This window comes from Vidua chalybeata, chromosome 26, assembly GCF_026979565.1.
Source record: "Vidua chalybeata isolate OUT-0048 chromosome 26, bVidCha1 merged haplotype, whole genome shotgun sequence".
Lineage (NCBI taxonomy): Eukaryota > Metazoa > Chordata > Aves > Passeriformes > Viduidae > Vidua > Vidua chalybeata.
In genome coordinates this window covers 75,639-94,700 of record NC_071555.1, presented here as the reverse complement: position 1 = coordinate 94,700, position 19,062 = coordinate 75,639, and the positions used below count along the sequence as shown (strand labels likewise).

General features: G+C 62.9%; 2 protein-coding genes across 3 annotated transcripts; both read right to left on the bottom strand.

The window, feature by feature from the left end:
- Nucleotides 1–225: 225 nt before the first annotated feature.
- Nucleotides 226–3,298, bottom strand: GHDC (GH3 domain containing). The gene is made up of 8 exons (XM_053965164.1): nt 3,085–3,298; nt 2,870–3,000; nt 2,219–2,795; nt 1,777–1,960; nt 1,616–1,687; nt 1,374–1,507; nt 1,170–1,258; nt 226–1,068 (listed from the first exon to the last, which is right to left on the bottom strand). The coding sequence occupies exons 1-8, from the start codon at nt 3,296–3,298 to the stop codon at nt 868–870; spliced, it is 1,602 nt and encodes a 533-aa protein (XP_053821139.1). The 3' UTR covers nt 226–867.
- A 527-nt stretch (nt 3,299–3,825) lies between these two features.
- Nucleotides 3,826–19,062, bottom strand: LOC128800392 (signal transducer and activator of transcription 5B). Of its 2 annotated transcripts, none has more exons than XM_053965508.1 (19): nt 18,976–19,062; nt 9,283–9,420; nt 9,029–9,185; nt 8,857–8,946; nt 8,531–8,705; nt 8,332–8,462; nt 8,090–8,241; nt 7,864–8,019; nt 7,601–7,780; nt 7,377–7,464; nt 7,154–7,276; nt 6,912–7,004; nt 6,576–6,782; nt 6,319–6,413; nt 6,122–6,252; nt 5,291–5,461; nt 5,037–5,088; nt 4,750–4,857; nt 3,826–4,682 (listed from the first exon to the last, which is right to left on the bottom strand). In XM_053965508.1, the coding sequence occupies exons 2-19, from the start codon at nt 9,408–9,410 to the stop codon at nt 4,556–4,558; spliced, it is 2,364 nt and encodes a 787-aa protein (XP_053821483.1). In that variant the 5' UTR covers nt 9,411–9,420; nt 18,976–19,062; the 3' UTR covers nt 3,826–4,555. The 2 variants fall into 2 exon arrangements, with proteins under 2 accessions (XP_053821483.1, XP_053821484.1); XM_053965509.1 differs by having other exon boundaries at nt 5,306–5,461.

Sequence of the window (19,062 nt, the reverse complement as noted above, 5' to 3'; positions counted from 1 at the left end):
CTTGAAATAACCCTTAATGAGCAGGAGGGGAAATGACCAGTCCCTCCTGATGTGCCTCAAAGGCACAAAGAGCCTAGTGTCCCCAGAGTGCTCAGCTGGTTAAATATTCATGCCTGCCCCTTCCCCAAGACCCCTGAGAACAGCAGCAACTCCTCAGCCCCCAGAGCAGATTGCTTGAGCAATCTCTTTAATGAAGATTAAAAATAATAGTCTAAAAAATCAATCCTGGAGTGCAGTCCTTTATTTATTTTTAAAAGATAATCCTCCTTTATTTTGTATTTGGTTTTTAAAACATTAAAAGCAGCCCTCACCGGAGCTTATTCTTAAACCAGTGGAACATGCACTGAAGCCCAGCTGGAGCTGCTCTGTGACACCCACCACCACCAGCCACCTGAGCCCCGCCCGCAGTGTCCCTGCGAGGGGACAAAATGCCACAGGGACCCAGTGCTCAGTGATGAGCCACGGCTCTTCTGCTCCTCCTGCTCCTGCAGGTTTCCACTGAGCCCTCTGCATCAGCCACGGGCTGTGGTGCACAATGGGAAAAGCATAGGCACCCATCCCACTGTGGCTGCAGGTGCTGCCAAGGCACTGAGTGAGTGGGACCTGGAGCTGCAGGATCCCACTGCCCCGTGAAGCTCCCAAGCTCCTGCTCCATCTCCACAGCAGCACTGAGTGGTGCCCACGGGTGCCTGCTGCTGCCACGGGTCACGGTCAAGCTCACTGTCTCCATTTGCTCCACTCAGCCAAACCCTCTGGGCTGGGCACCCTTGCCCCCACACCCTCCCACCCCAGGGACACGGCCCCTCCTCAGAGGGTGCATGCCAAGTGAACCCCGGGGTGGAAGGGCTGTTGGGCCCCTAGGCTGCCCTAGGAGATGACTGATCCCTGGATGAGCCGCAGCAGCTGCTCTTCACGCAGGACCCGGGGCATGGGCATGGGGGAGCCCAGTGCTTCCCGCAGCCGGGTGAAGGTCCTGGGCCTCACCAGGTGCAGGCGCAGGGGCCCAATGCTGCCCTTGAAGCGGAAGGATTTGTAGATGGGGAAATCCTCCTGGAGACACTGGTCCAGCTGCAAAGAGAGGGCAGCTGCCTGTGCTGGTCCCACACTGCCATACCAGCGTCCTTCAGCCACCCCACACAGACCCAGAGCAGAGCCCATGTTCTGCTCACCTTGTAGCGCTGCCCCTCTGACAGGTCCCGCAGGCCCTGCAGCTCCATGAACACCTCGTAGTGGGGGGCACAGGGCCCTGAAGAGTCACCTGGAGCAGCACCGTGAGTATGTTAAAGCTGCCAGCTTCCTGTGCTGCAGCTGCAGACCCCCATGCAGTGCCAGCTACACTTTTAGGGGGACTTGGACAGCTCAGGGGAACTCACCCAGCAGGCTGCTCTCCACACAGACGTAGTCAATCAGGCGAGCACCCGGCCACATCCTCAGGGTGTGGCACAGGCTCTGGCAGAACTGCTCCTCAGGGATGCTCTCACCTCGCACACTCAGCGTCTGGCTCTCCCTGCGGTGCAGGGACACAGGGTGGGTCACTGGCATCCTCCTGTTAAGACCCTGCCTGTAAATGGGCCCAGCTCCCTAAGGTGAGGGACAGGCATTGGGGTGTCCCCACCTGTACACAGGTTCCACCAGGGGACATTGCTTGTGGAAGCCGGTCACCTTCAGCACCTCCCCAGTACGGCACCTGCACGGGCAGGGAGAGTGTGAGGGGGAGATGGGTGCATGGGGCTGGGGCAGGCAGCCGCCCAGGACTACACAGCAGCGAGGAGGCACCTGTATTCTCCTGGCTGGGCTGTCACAACCAGCCCGTACTCACGGCCCTCCCAGAGCTCATCCAGCAGCACCGTCCCGGTTTCCTTGCTGGCCAGGCAGGGCAGGAACTCGCAGAAAGCCCAGTCAGGGCACAGCAGGAATCGGGGCACTGGCTCCGCTGGCCACAGGTTTACACCAAGCAGGGCTGGGCAGAGGCAGCAAGTGCCCATGTGAGCTCCCCAGACCCCCCCCATCCTTGCCCACAGAAAGCCCCACCCCTCTCCAAGGGGCAGAATTTTGCTGGTGCCAGGACTGAGCTGTTTTCAGGTCACAGGAAGGGAATGCAGCACAGAGATGCACCAGCATCTGCTGGGGCAGGGAGATCTGTGCTGCCATATGGCAGCAGTTCCCTGTGGGCACCCAGGCCAGACCATGGGGACATGCCAGTGTGGAGGACACTCACCTCCTGCTGCCTGGTAGAAGGGGTAGTAGAAGGGCAGCCCCCGGCAGTCCGCCTGGCGGAGGGAGTTGCAGTAGAGCCACTCCGTGCCATGCATCGTCCTCACCACCACCACCTCCAGCTGGGGCCACAGACGCAACACGATGCCCTCGAAGCCGCGGGCGCACTCAGCACGGAGCTCGGCTGCCCGGGCAGCACCGGGGGTCAGCAGTGCCTGCAGCTGGTCCCGCACCCCCTCGGGCAGCCCGGGCTGGGGGCTCAGCCTGCCCAGCTCCAGCTCCTGGGCCAGCCGGGGCCATTCAGTGCGCAGGGCCACCAGCGCGTCGTGCAGCTCGGCTGCCAGCCCGGCCTCCAGCACACGCAGCGCACGCTGCCGCAGGGCAAAGAGCAGCTGCACCCGCAGCGCAGCGGCCCGCGAGGGCAGGACGGCCGCTGCGGCTGGGGTGCAGTACAGGGTGGGCAGCGGCCACCCCGCCGGGGCGCGGGGACAGCCGGGGCTCCAGTGCAGCACGGCCGTGCCCCGGCGGACCAATGCCCGTGGAAAGGCGGCGCCGAGGGCATCCAGGTAGAGCAGGGACCCCTGCGGGGGAGGGTCGGGTCAGGAGGGCAGAGCCTGCGGGGATCCGCGCCCACCCCGCCCGCCGCTCCCCGTACCTGCAGCCGGGGGTCGGTGTCCCAGCAGCCGGGGAGCAGAGCCCAAAGCCGCAGCGGAGGAACCGGAAACCCCGGCGCTTCGTCCCGACAAGGCTGCCCCAGGGGATGCCGCTCCTGGAACTCCTCCGAGCCTGCCGGGAGAGTCACAAGCTGAGAGCCATGGCAACCATGGGACCGACCCCTTCCCGCCCCCCTTCCCGCAGCCCCGCGCTCACCGCCGGCCGTCCCGGTGCCGGTGCCCAGCAGGCGCCGCAGCCGCCGCTCCTGGCTCAGCCGCACGTCGCTGCCCAGAGCCTCCAGCCGCCGCCGGTACCGGCCCCCGGCGCGGCGCAGCGCGGAACGGACTAGGCGGTGCCGTAGGGCGGGGACGGCCACGGCCACCACCACCGCCACCACCACCGCCACCACCACCGCCACCGCCGGCAGCATCGCGGAATGCGGACACCGCCCCAGGGCAGGGATCCGGCCCGACACCCCTCGCCCACCCGGCTATTCCGCCTCCGGCAGAAATGACGGAGATTTATCGCGCCCGGCGCCGCCCCCCTCCCCGCTTCACTTATATTTTCATTTTCATCTTTATACAGCACACGCCGGGCCCCCCGCTCGGCGGGGAATTCAACCGCAATTGAACCCCGAGTACCAGCGCCCTCTACCCCTCCATCAAAAGCAAGCTCCTTCGTTGGAAAAACAGGGCAATTGATCCGGTTTACCTTGCTTTTTGCCCGAAAAAACGGCCCCAGCCCCAGCCCAGTCCCTGCACCTCAGAGCAGCCCTCCCGCCCGGACAGAGCCGCCCGGATCCGCTCAGTTTGTGCTAACGGAGGTCGGACCACCCTGCCCTCGGGGATAGGAACCCCGAACACCGGGCCCAGCCCCAGCATTCATCTGGTGCACCCGAGATGAGGAGCTCTTCAGAGGGACCCACCTCTGTCCCAAGACACACGTGGCACTCAGAGCTTTTGTGTTACAAAAATATTCCGTGCTTTATTTACTCTGTGATAGAAAAATAACATGGCCAGGACCCGAGTTTCCCACCCAGGCGAGGGGAGAAGCAGCGGGCAGAGGGCTCCGCTTCCCCAAATCCCCTGCCCACCCGACTGCCCTCTCTGGGTGCCCTCGCACCCTGCCACCCTCATGCTGCACCGGCTCCTGAGGGGACACCGAGGCCGGGAGCCAGGGGGGGCTCCTGCATCCTTGGGGGCAGAGGAGAAGATGAGGTGCAGGGACCCTGCCACTGTGGAGCAGAGCACCAGCACAGGCTAGGGGAGCCCTGGCAGAACCCCTCCTCTGCCCTCTGCCCTCACGCACCCCTGGGAACAGAGCTGCAGGGGAGAACAAGAAGGCGACATGTACATTCTTAGTGACGACTGCGAAAGCGAACCTGAGGCCGGGCTGGCGGCCCCCGCCCCAGCAGCCCCACGGGGGAATGAGGGGCTGCAGGGCCAGTGCTGGCAGAAGCGGAAAGCCGAAGCTGGGCCTCTTAAAAGGAACATACAAGAAAACCATGCGACAAATCCGCTGCTGTTTATACAAGGGCATAAACACTAAAGAGCTGGACGCCAGCCTGTGTTTTGGGGCAGCACAGAGCAAATCCTGGGGGCAGGGCCCACCCGCTGTCCCCTGGCACAGAGACACAAACACAGCACAGTCCCCGCAGCGCCAGGGCCAGGGGCAAGGCGCCTGCCTGTCACGACTGGGCGTGGGGGATCCACTGACTGTCCACAGGGCGCCGCAGCAGCTCCTCAACGTGCCTTGCCACATCCATCGTGTCTTCCAGGTCAAAATCACCCTCGGGGTCCAGCACAGGGTCGGGGCTGTGGGAGGCAGGCGGTGAGGGGAGGACCAGCTGCAGCAGTATAGGGATAGGGGTGCAATACTCACTTCTGGGTGTACATGTTGTAATGAGGCTGGGAGCAGACAGCAGGTGACGGTGCCTGGTCCATGTAGGTGGCCCCTCCAGGGGCAGAATCTCCTGATGCATTGACAAACCTGTGGGGATGGGTCTCATGAGCACTGCGTGCCCTGGGGGTGAAGTCACCAAGATGTCTCACAAGGCTCAGCGCCAGTGTGGCCATCTGTGGTGGACCTGAGCCACCCAATCCAGCCAATTCAATGCTGGGAACCCATGGCAACCACTGCCCAGGACCTCCCTTCGGGGTCACACTTACTCTGGCACCACTTGCTTGATCTGTGGCTTCACATATCCATCCACAGCTTTAGCTAGAGAGAAGGAAGCAGCACTGAGGGCCCAAGCTCCAGCACATGCCACGACCCCGGGCAGTGCTGGGGGCTCAAACGTGGCCAGATGCAGAACCCCTGTGGGGCCAGTGTGGCCCCGGGGTGGGGGTTGCTGAGAACACCAGCTCCACCCAGCTGGATGCACAAAAGAGGGGACACACGTGGGATGAAGGGACAGCGCTACCTGGCGTGGACTCACAGAGAACCGGCGTGTAGTACTTGGAGAACACCTCGTCCTTGGGCCGGTCGGGGAACACGTAGATGAGGTAACTGAGATCCCCGAGGCGGTCAGCCAAGGAGCGGATGGAGAAGTCCCTGGTGGTGAAAGGCATCAGGTTCCAGAACATCCTCTCAGCTGCAAGACAAGTGTGAGGATCATGGTGACTCCCAGAGTTTGCAGCAGCTCCTGGCTGTGCTCTGCACATGGGCTGCGAGGTCACATCAAGCAGCAAACAGCAGGTCCCACACTGCATCCCTCCCCCAGCAACAGCTGAGGATAAAGCATAAGTCACCAGAAAATGGGATAAAGTAGGAGGTACAGCGAAGCCAAGGCAGGTCTGGCCTCATCCTGACACATGGGGTGCTGGCTCCCCAACCATGGGGCTCCATGGGGCTCTGTGGTGCTTCTCAGTCATGTGGCCCTCCAAAGGATGCTCTTGTGAACAGCAACAGACTCCTGCATGGGGTCAGGATACAACCCCTGCACTGGGGAGCACCACCGAGTAACTGGATTTTGTACAGTCCACATCATTCCCCAGGGCTGGGTTGGAGGGTTCAGCCTGGTCCCTCCTCCCCGCTGCTGCCACAATTCGGGTCTGACACAGCCACAGCTGCAGTGAGCGAGGGCAGCACCGCTCCCCATGGGACAGCCACGGCATTCTGGGGGCTCTGGTGCTCGCCTCTTTCCTGAGGATAACTCCAGTGTGCCTGCCGTGGCAGTGCCACTACCAAGGGCATGAGGTGGCCTGGCTGGGGCCACTCGGTCCAGGGATGCCAGTGCCTGGCAAACACTCACAGGAGTCGAACTTCCAGGCTATGGTGATGCCACCGATCTCCGAGTCGCTGAAGCGCAGGAGGAAGGTCCCGTCGGGCTTGTTGATGAGCAGGTCGTGCGCCTGCTGCTTGTTGACAAAGCCCAGGATGGCCCTAGGCAGAGTAGGGCGTCAGGGCTTGGGGCTCGGGCCAGGCAGCACAGGACAGGGCGGCTCTTACCCATCATTCCAGTGCGGCTTCAAATGCTTCTTCAGCACCTCCATGACCCCGTCAAACCACTGCCAGAAGGTGTAATTCCTCCCAGGCAGGTTTTCCTGTTGAAATCCTCAGATAATGAGCACTCCTGTCACCAGCCTCTGAGCCTCTGTGACACGGCACAGACATTGGGTGCAGCAGCAGCAACTCAGGGACCCCCAGGTGGGTACACCCCATCCAACCCCACTGGGGGGCCTCTGGACAGAGTCCAGGCCACTTACCCGGTTGAACTGGGACCAGGACACTGTGGTGCTGCTGTAGTCCTCCAGGTGGGAGCTGGTGCTGTTGAAGAGCTTTTGTGCCAGGAACACCAGGTTCTCCTTGGTCAGCCCGCGGCTGCTCTGCACTTCTGCCTTGAACTTCATGTTGAGTGCCTCGCAGAGCTGTGGCCACTGCACCTTGTCGGGCACAGCGAAGGGCACGCGGCCCTGGGGGCAGAGAGCGTGGTCAGCACCAGCTCTGCCTGATGCTTCCAGGCATGTCCCACTGGGAGGCTGAGCCCTACTCCCACACCAGGCAGATAGGGCCTGCCCTGCCCCCACGGCACTGGCACTCACAGGCTCAGCAAAGGCGTTGTCCCAAAGCACGGTGGCCGTGGCATTGTTGTCCTGGCTCCCATGCACAATCACCACCACAGGCAGGGACAGCGTCTGCCGAGAGGAAGGAGACCAGAATGGGCTGTGGGGCACCAAGGGAGCATCACCCATGGGCACCCATGTGGCCCCAGCCCAGCCCCACTCCTGTGGGCATAGTGCCCATGGCTTGCCTAGGGCCTGCAGAAGGGATATAGCAGCTTTACCTTCACCTGGAAGACCAGCTCATTCCCACCGACACTGAACTGTGACTCGAAGAGGATGGTGAATTTCTCCTCTGTCACTGACTCTGCACCGCGGCGATCCGAGCGCTTGATCCGCTTCAGGGACTGCAGGGACACAAGGGGTGAGCGTGGAGGAATAGATGGGGACAGCGGGGTGAACACAGAGGGACACAAGGGGACAGCACAGGGAGCCAGGGGCACTCACCATGTTGCGGAAGTGGGCGCTGAGTGTGCCGGTGGCCTGGTGATACTCCATCACACAGCAGTTGTTGAGGATCTCCCCGCTGCTCTCGCTGCCACAGGAATGCACACGGAGTCAGGGCACACCAGGACTGGGAGCTGTGCGAAGTGCAGCCCTTCCCCCCGCCCCACACCCTGCTCCCATTGCCTTGGCAGCCCCAGCCACACACCCCCAGCCCCTGGCATTACTTGCGGGTGCTCTCATTCTTCAGCAGGGCCTTGGCTTGCTGCTCGCTGATGATGGTGGCCTTCACTTGAGGGGGGTTCATGTGCACATTCAGCTTCCCCCCCACCAGGAGCCGCACAGTGGCTGCAAACTTGGTCTGTGTCTTCAGCACCTGGGGGGGCTGCTTCTCGATGATGAAGGTGCTGGGGGGGAACAGGGGGATCAGGGGGGCTGGGAAGGGGGCAGGGCCAACCTGGGCCCCCACCCAGCTGGGCACAACTTGTACCTGGTGACCAGGGCAGAGATGATGTCTGTGATGGTTCCGTTCAGCTCTGACAGCATCTCCTCCACTGGGCCTGGGATTGGCAGCTGCTGGCACAGGTGCTCGGCACGGCGGATCTGCTGCCGGTTCTGCCAGATGATCTCTGCCAGCTTCTCACACCTGGGGGGAGCAGGGCTCAGCACCCACTGGGCTCAGCACCCCATCCTATCCCACCCAACCAGGCACTCACCAGGTCTGCAGCACATCCAAGGTGCCTTCAGGTGGGCCCCCATTCCCTGCCAGCTGCTGCCGACGCTTCCACTGGATCAGCTCATCATCCAGGATGGTTGTTTGCTGCTTGCGCAGCAGCTGCAGCGTCTTCTGGTGCTTCTCAGCCAGGTCCTGTGAGGTGGGACAACATCAGGGGCGCAGGGATAGTGTCACAGGGCATCATGGGGACAGCATCACGGGGAACCAGGCGGCATCACTCACGACGCGGTACTGCTGTAGTGTCTGGGCCTCACGGTGCAGCCAGGCCTCCAGCGATGCCTTCTTCTGCTGCAGCGTCGTCTCCCGCGACATGCGCTCCTGGGGGCCCAGCTGGGAGAGCTGGGAGAACTGGGCTGGGGACAGGGCATGGTGTTAGGTCCTGCCAGCACCCCAGCCCCATGCCCCTCGGGCCCCCACCCACCTTGGAGTCGCATGTTCTCCTGGTACTGGATGATGAAGTATTCCTGTGTCTGCTGCAGCTTTTTGAGCTCATTCTCTGAGTCCTGAGTGATGAGCCGCAGCTCCTCGAAGGTCTGGTTGATCTGCAGGTGCTTCTGGGACATGGCGTCCACCAGGGAGCCAGATGGGGAAGGGCTCTGCACGGGGCACAGGGTGCGCTCAGCACAGTGAGGGGATGCTCCCCATTCCCTGCCTCAGCGCTGCTCCCATCATGATGGAGTCAAGAGCCCCTGAGCATCCCCCCACCCCTGCAGAACCCTCTCCTCACCCCTCCCAGCCCGCACTCACATTGTTCGCCTCCCGCACCAGCCGCTGCTCGTGGTAGAGGATGTGCCGGATGCAGCGCACCAGCTCCATGGGGCATCGGTCATACGTGTTCTGTGGGGAGAGCACGGCCTGAGCCAGGCACAGGGCAGGGACCCCCCTGGCCTTGCACCCCTGCCCACAGTCCCCCACTCGCCTGCAGCTGCGTAGCGTAGTGCCCCAGCTTGATCTTCAGCAGGAAGCCATCCTCACCCACTTGGTGGTCTGCCTTCTTCTGCAGCTCCTGGATCAGCCCCTCCAGAAGCTGTGTCGCCTTCACATTCTCCTGGGGGTTGTCAAGGTCGATGGAGTCCCTGCGTGCGGAGCAGAGTGGTGTCAGGGCAGCCTGGCAGCAGGGAGCACCCACCTGTACCCTAGGGTGGCCCCTGGGAAGAGGACAACCTGACCTACCATGCCTGGCTCTCGATCCACTGAGACAGGTAGTGCCGCACCTCGATGGGGAAGTGCTGCCCATAGAGCGCCTGCATCTGCCGCAGGGCTTCGCCCTGGAGCTGCTGGGCCTGGATCCACACCGCCATGGTTCAGCACCTGCGGGAGACGCACTGTCAGGGCACCAGCGGGACGCAGGCAGGCACTGTGCTGCAAGGGGTCTGGCCCCGGCTGTCCCCACACCCTCTGCAGGAGTGTCCGGAGTCCCTGGTGCTGCCAGCGCTGTCTCCAGCTGCTGAAAGAAAGGGCACGCTGGGGCAGAGGACCCTGGCTCTGCATCACCCCCTCTTTTCTAGGAACAGCCCTGGGGGTGCCCAGGGCCAGGGATGTGCCTGTGCGTGGCTTCCCCACATGGTTCTCATTTCCCCTCACGGCACCACGGGATCGCAGCCATCACTGGCCACGCAAATGAGGAAACAAGCCAGGGGGAGGAAGGGCTGGCCAGAAATCCAGGGTGACGCAGAGCAGAGCCCCCCCCCCCGCATTCACCCTGCTCCTGCCCACACCCTGGCAGTGCCAGCAGGCAGGAGCAGCCCCAGCCCCAAGAGCCCACGTTGCACCGCAGTCCCTGACAAGTCCCCAGTGCCAGGGCCACTGTGTGCCCCACGTCCTGGTGGAGATGATGGACCTTCCCAAAGCAGTTTTGGGGTGATTCTGGCTCCATGCAGGGATTCCACCCACTACACAGCCTTGGCTCCCCCAGGGGTAGGCAGGGATGAGATGGTGGCAACAGCACCTCTACTAAAATCATTGTGCCCCCTGGGTCACCTGTGCTTAGAGGGGGCTGGAGAAACAACCTGCAGCTGACTGTGTGAGGGTGATATAATGGTGAGTGACAGAGGAGGGTCTGGGGGGCTCAAGGTCCCCCCCTGAGTGAGGAGGCAGCAGTACAGTAAACAGCATTTAGATACACTCACACCCTAACCACCTGGGATTTGGCACCACACAGAGGGGCCAGGCAGGCCAGGTGACCAGGCCAGAACCCGATCACTGCACTGGCTGGTGACAAGCAGAGGGGCTGAGCCAGTGAGGGCTGTGCTTCCCCCTCTCCCTGAAGCATTTTGTTCAGCCTCAGAAATACCCAGCGGCCCACGGGGCCCCAAAAGAACAGTCAGGGGGACATGCTGGGGGACAGTGGCAGCAGGTCCGAGTGGAGCAGCCACAGCCAGAGCCCCCGAGCTGTGCAAACCCGCCCCTGAACAGGAAGAGGAACAATAACCAAGAGCTGGCTAAAAATGAATTTTTCCCCTGTAAAAAGGGAGGAACATTTCCACATTCACAGAAATCACCAAGCTGGAAATGCTGCTGGCAAGGAGGGGCCTGGGGAGGCAGAAGAACGTCAGCAAGGAGGAAAGGGAAGGTGGGATGGCCGACAGCAGGACATGCTGCTGTTGGAAATTGCGGACGCTTGATAAGGGGCAGAGCCAAGAACAGCCATGCCAGTGCCACTGCACCACAAAGTGACCGAAGTCCCCAGTACTGTGGGGACATCTGCATGGACACAGAGCAAACAGACACTGCCCCGCCTGTTGATAAAATGGTGATCTCTTCCCATCTCACAGTGACAAAACACTTCCTACTCCACTCTAGCATGTTGTTAAGCAACAAGTCTCTGGCTGCTCTGTGGTGAGCTGGCAGGTACCACATTTGGCCAGTGCCAGCCTGGGAACAGGAGCACCAGCATCATATCTGCCTCTACAAGGGGCTGTGCAGTGGCTGACGGTGGCAGAGCTCACCTGGTGTGTGCCCCAAAACACCATTTGCACCAGGCTTGAGCACAACCTCCACAGACATTGTCAATGCAGCTGGACATGCAATTTCTCCTCGGGGAAATTTGTCTCATTTTTGTCTCTGTGTCCCACCTGTGGACAAACCAAACCTCCCCATGGGCTGCAGGGTACCCTGACCACCGCAGCACAAGCAACCAGTGTCACCTGCCATGGGCAGACTTTTGGCCCTGAGATTTAGCACGGCTGGGGCAGCAACTCTGTTTCAGCATAAGCTGCAGCAGCATGGTCCCACCGTACAGCTGGAGCTGCCACTGCGAGCTTTTCCAGGCAGCCCTGCCTCCTGCACCTGGCTGCTGCTGGCAGCCACTGCCCTGGCCTGGACCATGGCTAACATCACTTTCCAGCATCACACTCCTCGGTGGCACCACCAGCTGCCCGAGAGATGGGAACCTAGGGACGGATCCACCCTCATGTCCAGGGACATTCACCCACCCCAGTGCCGCCTCCAGCCGGCCAGCCCCAGCAGGGCCACTGCAGCCTCAAGCACTGCCACGGGTCAGCCATGCACAGCAGCCACCGGCCCCATGCGCACTCCAACAACTGCAAGAGGCAGATAATTGTCGTGGTTTAGGCTACTTTGCATTTACTTGCTGGCAGCGAGCTAGAACCCACCCGTCACTGCAGCTCGGTTAACCAGCAGCACTCGACAAGCCACAGCAACGCGCTCACCAGAGACACGCTGCCTGTGAAGGGGCACAGGCAGCTGCTTCCCGGGGTAGGACCACTGCTGAGGACAGACCCCAGAGCTGTGGAGAGGGACCCCAGCAACACAGGGACCGAACAGAGAGAGGGAGATGCCAGCAGACATCATTTCTGCCTCTTAAGGTCTCACTGCCCACTGCTGATGGGGAAGCACTGCCAAACCCAATGCAAAACAGGAGAAACCCACTCAAAAAGGGCACTCAGCCAGAGAGGAGAGGGGAAGATGGGAAAGGTGGCAGCTCTGCTGGGGCTTGGGGCAACCAAGGGACTGACGTGATCACACTGAGGAAGGGTCGAAGGCACAGTGGCAGTAGGCACCAGCAAGTCCCAAACTGCAGGAGAGCCAGAGCACATCCGTGGGCAGACAAAAGGAGGGAAATGCCTCACAGGATGAGGACGGCAGTAGCAGCTTCCCATGTGTCATCCAAGCACAGGCAGCAGCTACCCCGGCACCGGAGCATGCCCTGCACGGGATGCTCGCTGCAATCTGCCGCGGGACGCTCCCCGCACAGAGCCAGCCCGAAGACCTCCTCGTGAGCAGGACACCCCTGCCTTGCTGCTGGCACAGCCCCCGACAGCAGCCTCTTGCCCAGACCCATGCCGTGAAGGGCCAGGCAGGGGCCAAGGGCTAGGCAAAGGCCTGGGGGGGACCGCCGGGCTCTGGCTGTAACCCCCCGCCCCACTCCCTCGACCCACGCGGTCCCTCCGCCGCGGCGGCTCCCGCACTGCCCTTTGCCCGGTGCTCCGGCAGCCCGGGGGTTTCCGGAGCGGTGTCTTGCCGGCGCAGGGGCGCGGCGCTGGGCTCCGGCGGCCGCTGCGCCTCCCGCCGCAGTAAACACGGACACGTGGTTTCTCGGCACCTCCGGGAACCCGCGATCGCTTCCAGGTCAGAGCCGGCCCCGCTTGTGGCCACAGAGCCGGACCCTGCACCCTACGGTGGTGCCGCCGAGGGGCTCCGGTGTTGCCCCAGCCAGCGCTGCCGCTGCCCCCGGCAGGCCCGGCGGGAAGCTGTCCTGCAGCCCTCCAAGGTGGGCGGCCCCAAGCAAGACCCCTCCAGGGCAAGATCCGGCCCCCAGATGGGCCCCGGGCACGGTGGAGGCGACAGCCGGGAGCGGCCGCTCGGCACAGCGAAGGGCTGTCCGCACCAGCTCACCCCAGGGCCCCGCTGGAGCCGGGTGTGGAGTGCCCCGTCCTGCAGCCGCACTCACCGCGCTCAGGCCCCGCTCTGGCGTCCGGCCCCAGGACAGCCCGGCTACGGCTCGGGGCGGGCACGGCCGGGCTCCCGGGCGGCCGTTTCGCTGGCTGCGCACTACAGGAAGGAGCAGAGAGCAGCTATTTCCTTCCAAAATGTCAGGTGCCTGCGCGGGACAGCCTGCCCCCGACTGCTGCAGCCACCTCTGCCACGCTGCCCGCGGGGCGCCCGCCGGGCAGCGGGGCCGGCACACTCTGCCCCTCACACCGCCCCGAGCCAGAGCAGGCACAGCCTCTGTCCTCAGCAGGGCAGTGGCACTGAGCCCCCGTGGCTGGCTGAGGGCCAGGGATGGGACCCCAGGGAGTCATGCAGGAGTTCGGCATGCGGGGAGACGGGACCCGCTCACCTGCACCCCCCAGCTTCGCTCACAGCCCCCAGCGCACGGCCCTGGAGCAGAGCCTGCAGCAGGAGCACCCGGGTGATGGTGAGCAGCCCCCAGCCCTGCTCCTCAGAGCTGTGGCACCGACACACTGTAGAGCTGGCACAGAGAGCCAAGGGCTGCTCGCATGTTTTACACCAGCCTGTGGTTTCCAGCTCTGGCTGGGAGGTGGCAGCGCCCACCGGCACGGGAACGAGCTCCTTCTAGAAGCTCCATGCTTTGATGGGGTTTGTTTGTCTCCCACAGAAAGTGGCAGCAACTGATGGCTTCGCCCTGGTGGCATCAGGGAGGAGGCAGCTGAACCACTCAGCCCACACTGGAAACATCTGGGGCCAGGTACCATGATACTCATGGAAGACGCATGGCTGGCTCTGGTAATCCAACGTGCCCCTCAAGAGCAGAGGCGACAGGCCCCACAGCAGCAGAGTAGGTAGGCAGAGGTGGAAGTGGTAGCACCAGGACTGTCCAGGTGTCCCAGCAACTCTGGGAGCCAAAAGCAGAGAATTCACACTGTTACAGGAACAAGGAAACCACATGCATGACCTGATGCTACCCAGAGGGGACACCAGCCCCACACAGGCAGAGATGCCCCAGCTGGAGACTGATTCCAGGGGCATCAGTGCTGGGGGCTGCCGACAGCTCATCTCACACCACTGGCCAGGCTCTCTGCCTGCCAGTACTTGCCACCCTTGGGAAAGGTTTTCCTCCTCACTTCAGATTTCTTCCAATCAGAGAGGCCCAGAAACCCGCGTCAAACCAAAACCACCAAAATACCCAGCAAAATCCCTTGAATCCAGCAGCTGGAACCTCGAGAAAACCTCAGTGCACCAAGAGCCACCCTGGGGCAGGCACAGCCAGATACAGGCACTGCCCGGGCACCAGTGGGATTCCTTCAGACACTGAGCATGTAGCAGGACCAGCACTGGTGGGCAGGACACATGGTACAGACACATCAGCAGAGCCCAGGGCCCAACCAGCCCAATGGGCACAAGTCCAGTGTGGCTCCTGCAGGACATGCACCGTGGGGAGCCCAGTCCCTGCCAGCACTGGTGCTGCCCCCATCATAAACCCCCAGACAGGATTAGAGAGGCTGGGCAGAGCTTTAATTACTCCTGGCTCCCTGGGGCCAAGCAGCTGAATTAACTAGCTTTGAGGCTGGCACAGCAGGGAATTGCCAACTCACTGTTTTGGAGCTTCCCCTGGCTAGGTGGGGGAATCCCAGGGCAGGCACAAAGCCACTTGCAGCATCCCAGACTCTGGCCTTGCCCGAGCAGGGATGTGCAGCTGCCCCGTGCCAAGACACTCAAGGAAGGGATTTTCCCTTCACACTAATAAGGACGAACCCCAAGTCCCTGTAATGCCACGCTGAGGGCACAGCCCTGGGGTCCCTCAGGTTCTGTAGCAGCCTCCTACACCGAGGCCAAATCCATCACAGCCCCTGGCTCGGTGCTAATCCCTGCTCAGACCTGCTCCAGCCCAGGAGGGACAGGCCGGGCGAAGGACCGGAGGATTAAGCTCATTTCAGCATTGAATTAGTCCCGATTGGGGTCTGGAGACACAATTTCATTTTCTCTGCCCATGCTCCAGTGAGCACACACAATGGCACTAATCCACCCACAGCCAGACTGGATTTGCTGGGCAGGACCCGGGTGGGCTGGGGAAGATGTGGGCAGCACAGGCACCACCGGCACTGCTCTGGCTGCATCCATCCCCTCAGATCGATGCCATGCTCCAGCTCTCCTTGGGGCTGGGGACGTGGTGCAGGAGCCTCCTCACCCTTGGCACGGCTGTCCTGCAGGGCCAGCCCAGCTGGCACGGCACAGGCTTTTTGGATGTGTGGTGAGCAGGGAGAGCCAGAGGGACACCAGGGCAGCTCCTGCATCCCCCCACTGCCAGAGTTCATCCCCAGCAGCTGCAGCAGCTCTGCACACAGAGATGCTCTTGCACCAAGCCAGCGGAGCAGGATGGAGAGGAGAAAAGCCCTGCCTTTGGAAGAGGGGATGCACAGACATCCAGGGGTGCTGGCAGGAGGGGGACTAGTCAGAGAATAAAACAACCAAAACACCAGTGGTTTGTGCAACAAAATTCTCAGTCAAATCGAGAGAGGGGGCGAAGCACAGCGTGCATCCATTCACACACAAATATGTCCAGGTGGGTTTTGGCTTTCCTGGCCCTGGGATGGGCTTTCCAGCCCCTGAAGCAGCAGCAGAGCCCCTACCCCTGAGCTGCACCGTAAGCCTCACCACACCACCATAAGCAGGGCCAGAGAAGCTGCACCCCTGGGCCCACAGCTCAACAGCACCAGGGTCGGGTATTCACACCAGAGAGGACAAAGATAATTTTACAGCAGTTGCTGCTGGTGCAGGGACTCAGAACTGCCAGCAAGAGCAGCCTCTTCCTCTGCTAAAGGCTTTGCAGGGCCACTGAGTGATAGGGATGAGAGGCCAGACAGAATGGGCACCCAGCACGTGGCAGGCAGGGCTGGGTTGCTGCTCTGGCTCTTTGAGGCAGTGCTCTCCAGCACCAGCCTTTTCCCCAGTTCCCTCCCCAGCAGAGCTGTGCTATAAACCAGCTCATAACACAAAGTTACACTGAAAGGGGGGATTGCAAAACTCACCAGTGACTGTGTGAACCGGGAATGGGCTGTGATTGTGCTGTGGTTCAGCTATGCTCCTGTGGCTGTCCCAGCTTGGCGGCACATCATTCCTGATACAGTGGGAAGCAGGACCCAGCACTCAGGGAAGCACTGGGCATGAAGCTCCTGCGAGCAGCCCGTGCTCCTGGCCCCTCTGGTGCAGCCAGATGGGTGGATTCTGCTTTATCAGCAAGCCAGCTCAGCCCTATCGGCCAGGAAGCCGTGTTCACAGTGTGCCTCCCTCCCCCTTGACGTTTCCCAACGCGGCGGGAGCAGCGGCATGCAGCAGCCTACCTTTTATCAGCCAGCAGATGTTGCTAGAACTGTTGCTGCATGTGAAATTCAGGCATGCCCAGCACCACTTGGATCCCTGCACCAGCCATGTGCTGCCAGGGTAAACACCCCCGCCCCCTTCCTCCCGGGGTCAAAACACTTGGGGGTTGCAAAATAGACACCCCATGAAAGGAAAGGCATGCCACAGAAACATTACAGCTGTCGAGGCTACTTCTCCCGGAGCGTGCCGGAGCCCCGGAGCCAGCACAGCCTCCCAGGCTGGAGCTGCCTGCATGGCTGAGTCCTGACCCGTCCTGGCAAGGTGGGGACTCTTACCCTAACCTTAACCCTAGCCATGCCCTGGCTTCCCTGCAGTGGCTGCTTCAAGGGCAGCACTCACAGTGTGTGGGACACTGGGAGTGACCACTGCCAGGCAGGCAGAGGGATGCTGATGGCAGGGAGCACAGGTACCCAGGGGATGCTGATGGCAGGGAGGTCCCATTCACCCCACCTGCCATCCCACTGGGCCTGGGCTCCCACTGGCTCCCCAGGGCTGCTGTGAAGCCTGTCGGGTGCGGCCCAGCTTACAGTCATTCCTTGCAAACTAGAAAGTAATTTCCCAGCTGATGGGGCTGCTTCACTGTACTCGGCCCAAAGCAGTCGCCACTCGCCACCCACGATGTCGCAGAGTGCAGGGAGCAGGGATTTTTTGCAAGCAGGGTATCTGAGTTTTGCTATCACTCGAGAGAGAGCTGGGAAACCCCATGGCAAAGCCTTCACAGTCACTTTGGAGTCAGCACTTCCCCCGCTGCGAGAGGGGAAGGTCCCTCCAGAGGCTCTGTGTGCCCTGTGCTAAGCATCCCCAACTGCAGCTCCCTGTATGGTGAGAGCATCCCTAATCCCGCCCCAGAGCACTGGCCTTGGCACAAGGCAGATGCAGCAGACCCGGTGAAGTGGCTCTAGTGACAACTGTAGGGACCCAACACCCCCAAAGCAGGGCACTGTCAAAGTGTCACAAAACACAGAGTGGGTGACAGTCACCCATCACACCCTGCTCCCAGCCCAGCTCTCCCATGTCTCTGCACACAGGCTGTTGGCACCTCTCAGCCCTCACCAGAGCTCCTCCTCCTGCTCATGCTGCACCCACAGCACAGCAGGGCACAGCACAGCCCTCTCCAGCCCCAAGGATGAGCTGCTCCCCTGGAACAGTTATAAAACCCAGGGAGACAGTCTCCATCTTCACATCCAGCTCCTTGGAACCACACCAGGTCAGGCTACAATCCTGATGGCTTCAGAAGCTCAAGGACCTGGGCCAGAGTCAAGACCTGGAGGGCAGAGCTCCCACCGTGGAGGGCTGAATCCTGATGTCCATGGCAGTGGTCAGGCTCTGCAGAGCACCTCATTATGCCTGCACTAAGTGCCCCCTCGCATGCCACTGCTGGGGCTCACACTGCTCTGGGCACAGGCACGAGCACTGCAGGGACCCGGGCTGGCCGCAGGCAGCCAGCTCAGTGAGCCAGCCCTCAACCAGGAATGTCCTGCTCCAACCAAGGGCCCTGCACCACAGGGACATCGTGTGCCATGCCCCTGCTGTGGGTAAATCACTCGGAGCTACCCTGAGCCCAGCCCTGTCTCCCCTCCGCAACGCACCCCAGGCACTGTCACCAAACTGCTGCTGGTCACCGGCCCGGTGCCACGGGGTGCCCAGCAGGGCGCACGGAGAACTGAACGAGCCAATAGCCCCGGCCCATCGGCGGTGCCAGCGCAGCTCAGGGCGCGCTCAGCAGCGCCGGTACGAGCTGAGCATTGGAGGCACGGAGCCGCTCGGCAGGAGCTGCCCGGGGCCGGCCTGGCACGAGCCCGGGGCTGGCCGGGCACGGAGCCCTGACAGCTCCGTAACCCGCTGGACAGGTGGCCGCGGCTCCCGCGGGCTCCCAGTCACCGGCCGCGCCCGAGTTGGGTGAAAGGCCACTGGGCGCTGCGGTCCCCGTGGTGTCGCCGCTCCCGCCTTGGAACGATCCCACCCGCCCCGCGGCGCCGAGCCGCGTGCGCCACCGACAGCAACCGGGCTCGCACTCCCGCCAGCGCGGTTCGGTGTGCTGCCTGCGGCGGGACGCCCCCGGCACCGCACGGGACGCCTCGCGTTGTCCCGGATCCTCCCCTCGGCCCGGGACCGGGACTCGGAGCCGCCCTCCGCGGCCGCCGCTCCGGCGGGGCCCGCGTGCGAAAACCGGCCCCGCTCCGCCGGGCGAGGAGCGCCCCCGCCCCGGGATGCGCCGCGGCACCAGGACGGGCCCGGGACGTACCCGCTGCCCCCTCGGAGCGGCCCCACTGTCGCCTCCGCCCGCCCAAGAGACCGCGGGCCCAGCCGGGCCCCCGCCGAGCCCCGCGCCCGGCCCAACTGCGCCTGCCCGGGGTTACGAAACACCCACAGCGCGGACCGGACCGGACCGGACCGGACTGGAACGCCCCGAGCCCGAGCCCGAGCCCGGGCCCCGGCCCCGGCCCCGCCGCACCCCGCCCGGCCCTGCGGTCAGGAAGGCGGACGGGGTCCAGGCCCGCTCGGTCCGGTCCGGTCCGGCCCCGGTGGCTATGATGGCTCCGCGCTCCCGCCCGCGCCCACCTGCGGCCGCAGCGGCGGCTGCGGCTCCGCTGCTCCCGCGGCTCTCGGCGCTCAGCTCCGCCGCCGCTCTGCCCCCGCCGCGCCCCG

Coding starts and splice junctions, on each gene's coding strand:
- LOC128800392 (XM_053965508.1), bottom strand. CDS start 9,410: ATGGCGGTGTGGATCCAGGCCCAGCAGCTCCAGGGCGAAGCCCTGCGG. Junction 8,947..9,028: donor ACTACGCTACGCAGCTGCAG/GCGAGTGGGGGA, acceptor CTCTCCCCACAG/AACACGTATGACCGATGCCC. Junction 6,783..6,911: donor ACAACGCCTTTGCTGAGCCT/GTGAGTGCCAGT, acceptor CTCTGCCCCCAG/GGCCGCGTGCCCTTCGCTGT.
- GHDC (XM_053965164.1), bottom strand. CDS start 3,298: ATGCTGCCGGCGGTGGCGGTGGTGGTGGCGGTGGTGGTGGCGGTGGTG. Junction 3,001..3,084: donor CGGCACCGGGACGGCCGGCG/GTGAGCGCGGGG, acceptor CTCTCCCGGCAG/GCTCGGAGGAGTTCCAGGAG. Junction 1,259..1,373: donor TGTGGAGAGCAGCCTGCTGG/GTGAGTTCCCCT, acceptor GTGCTGCTCCAG/GTGACTCTTCAGGGCCCTGT.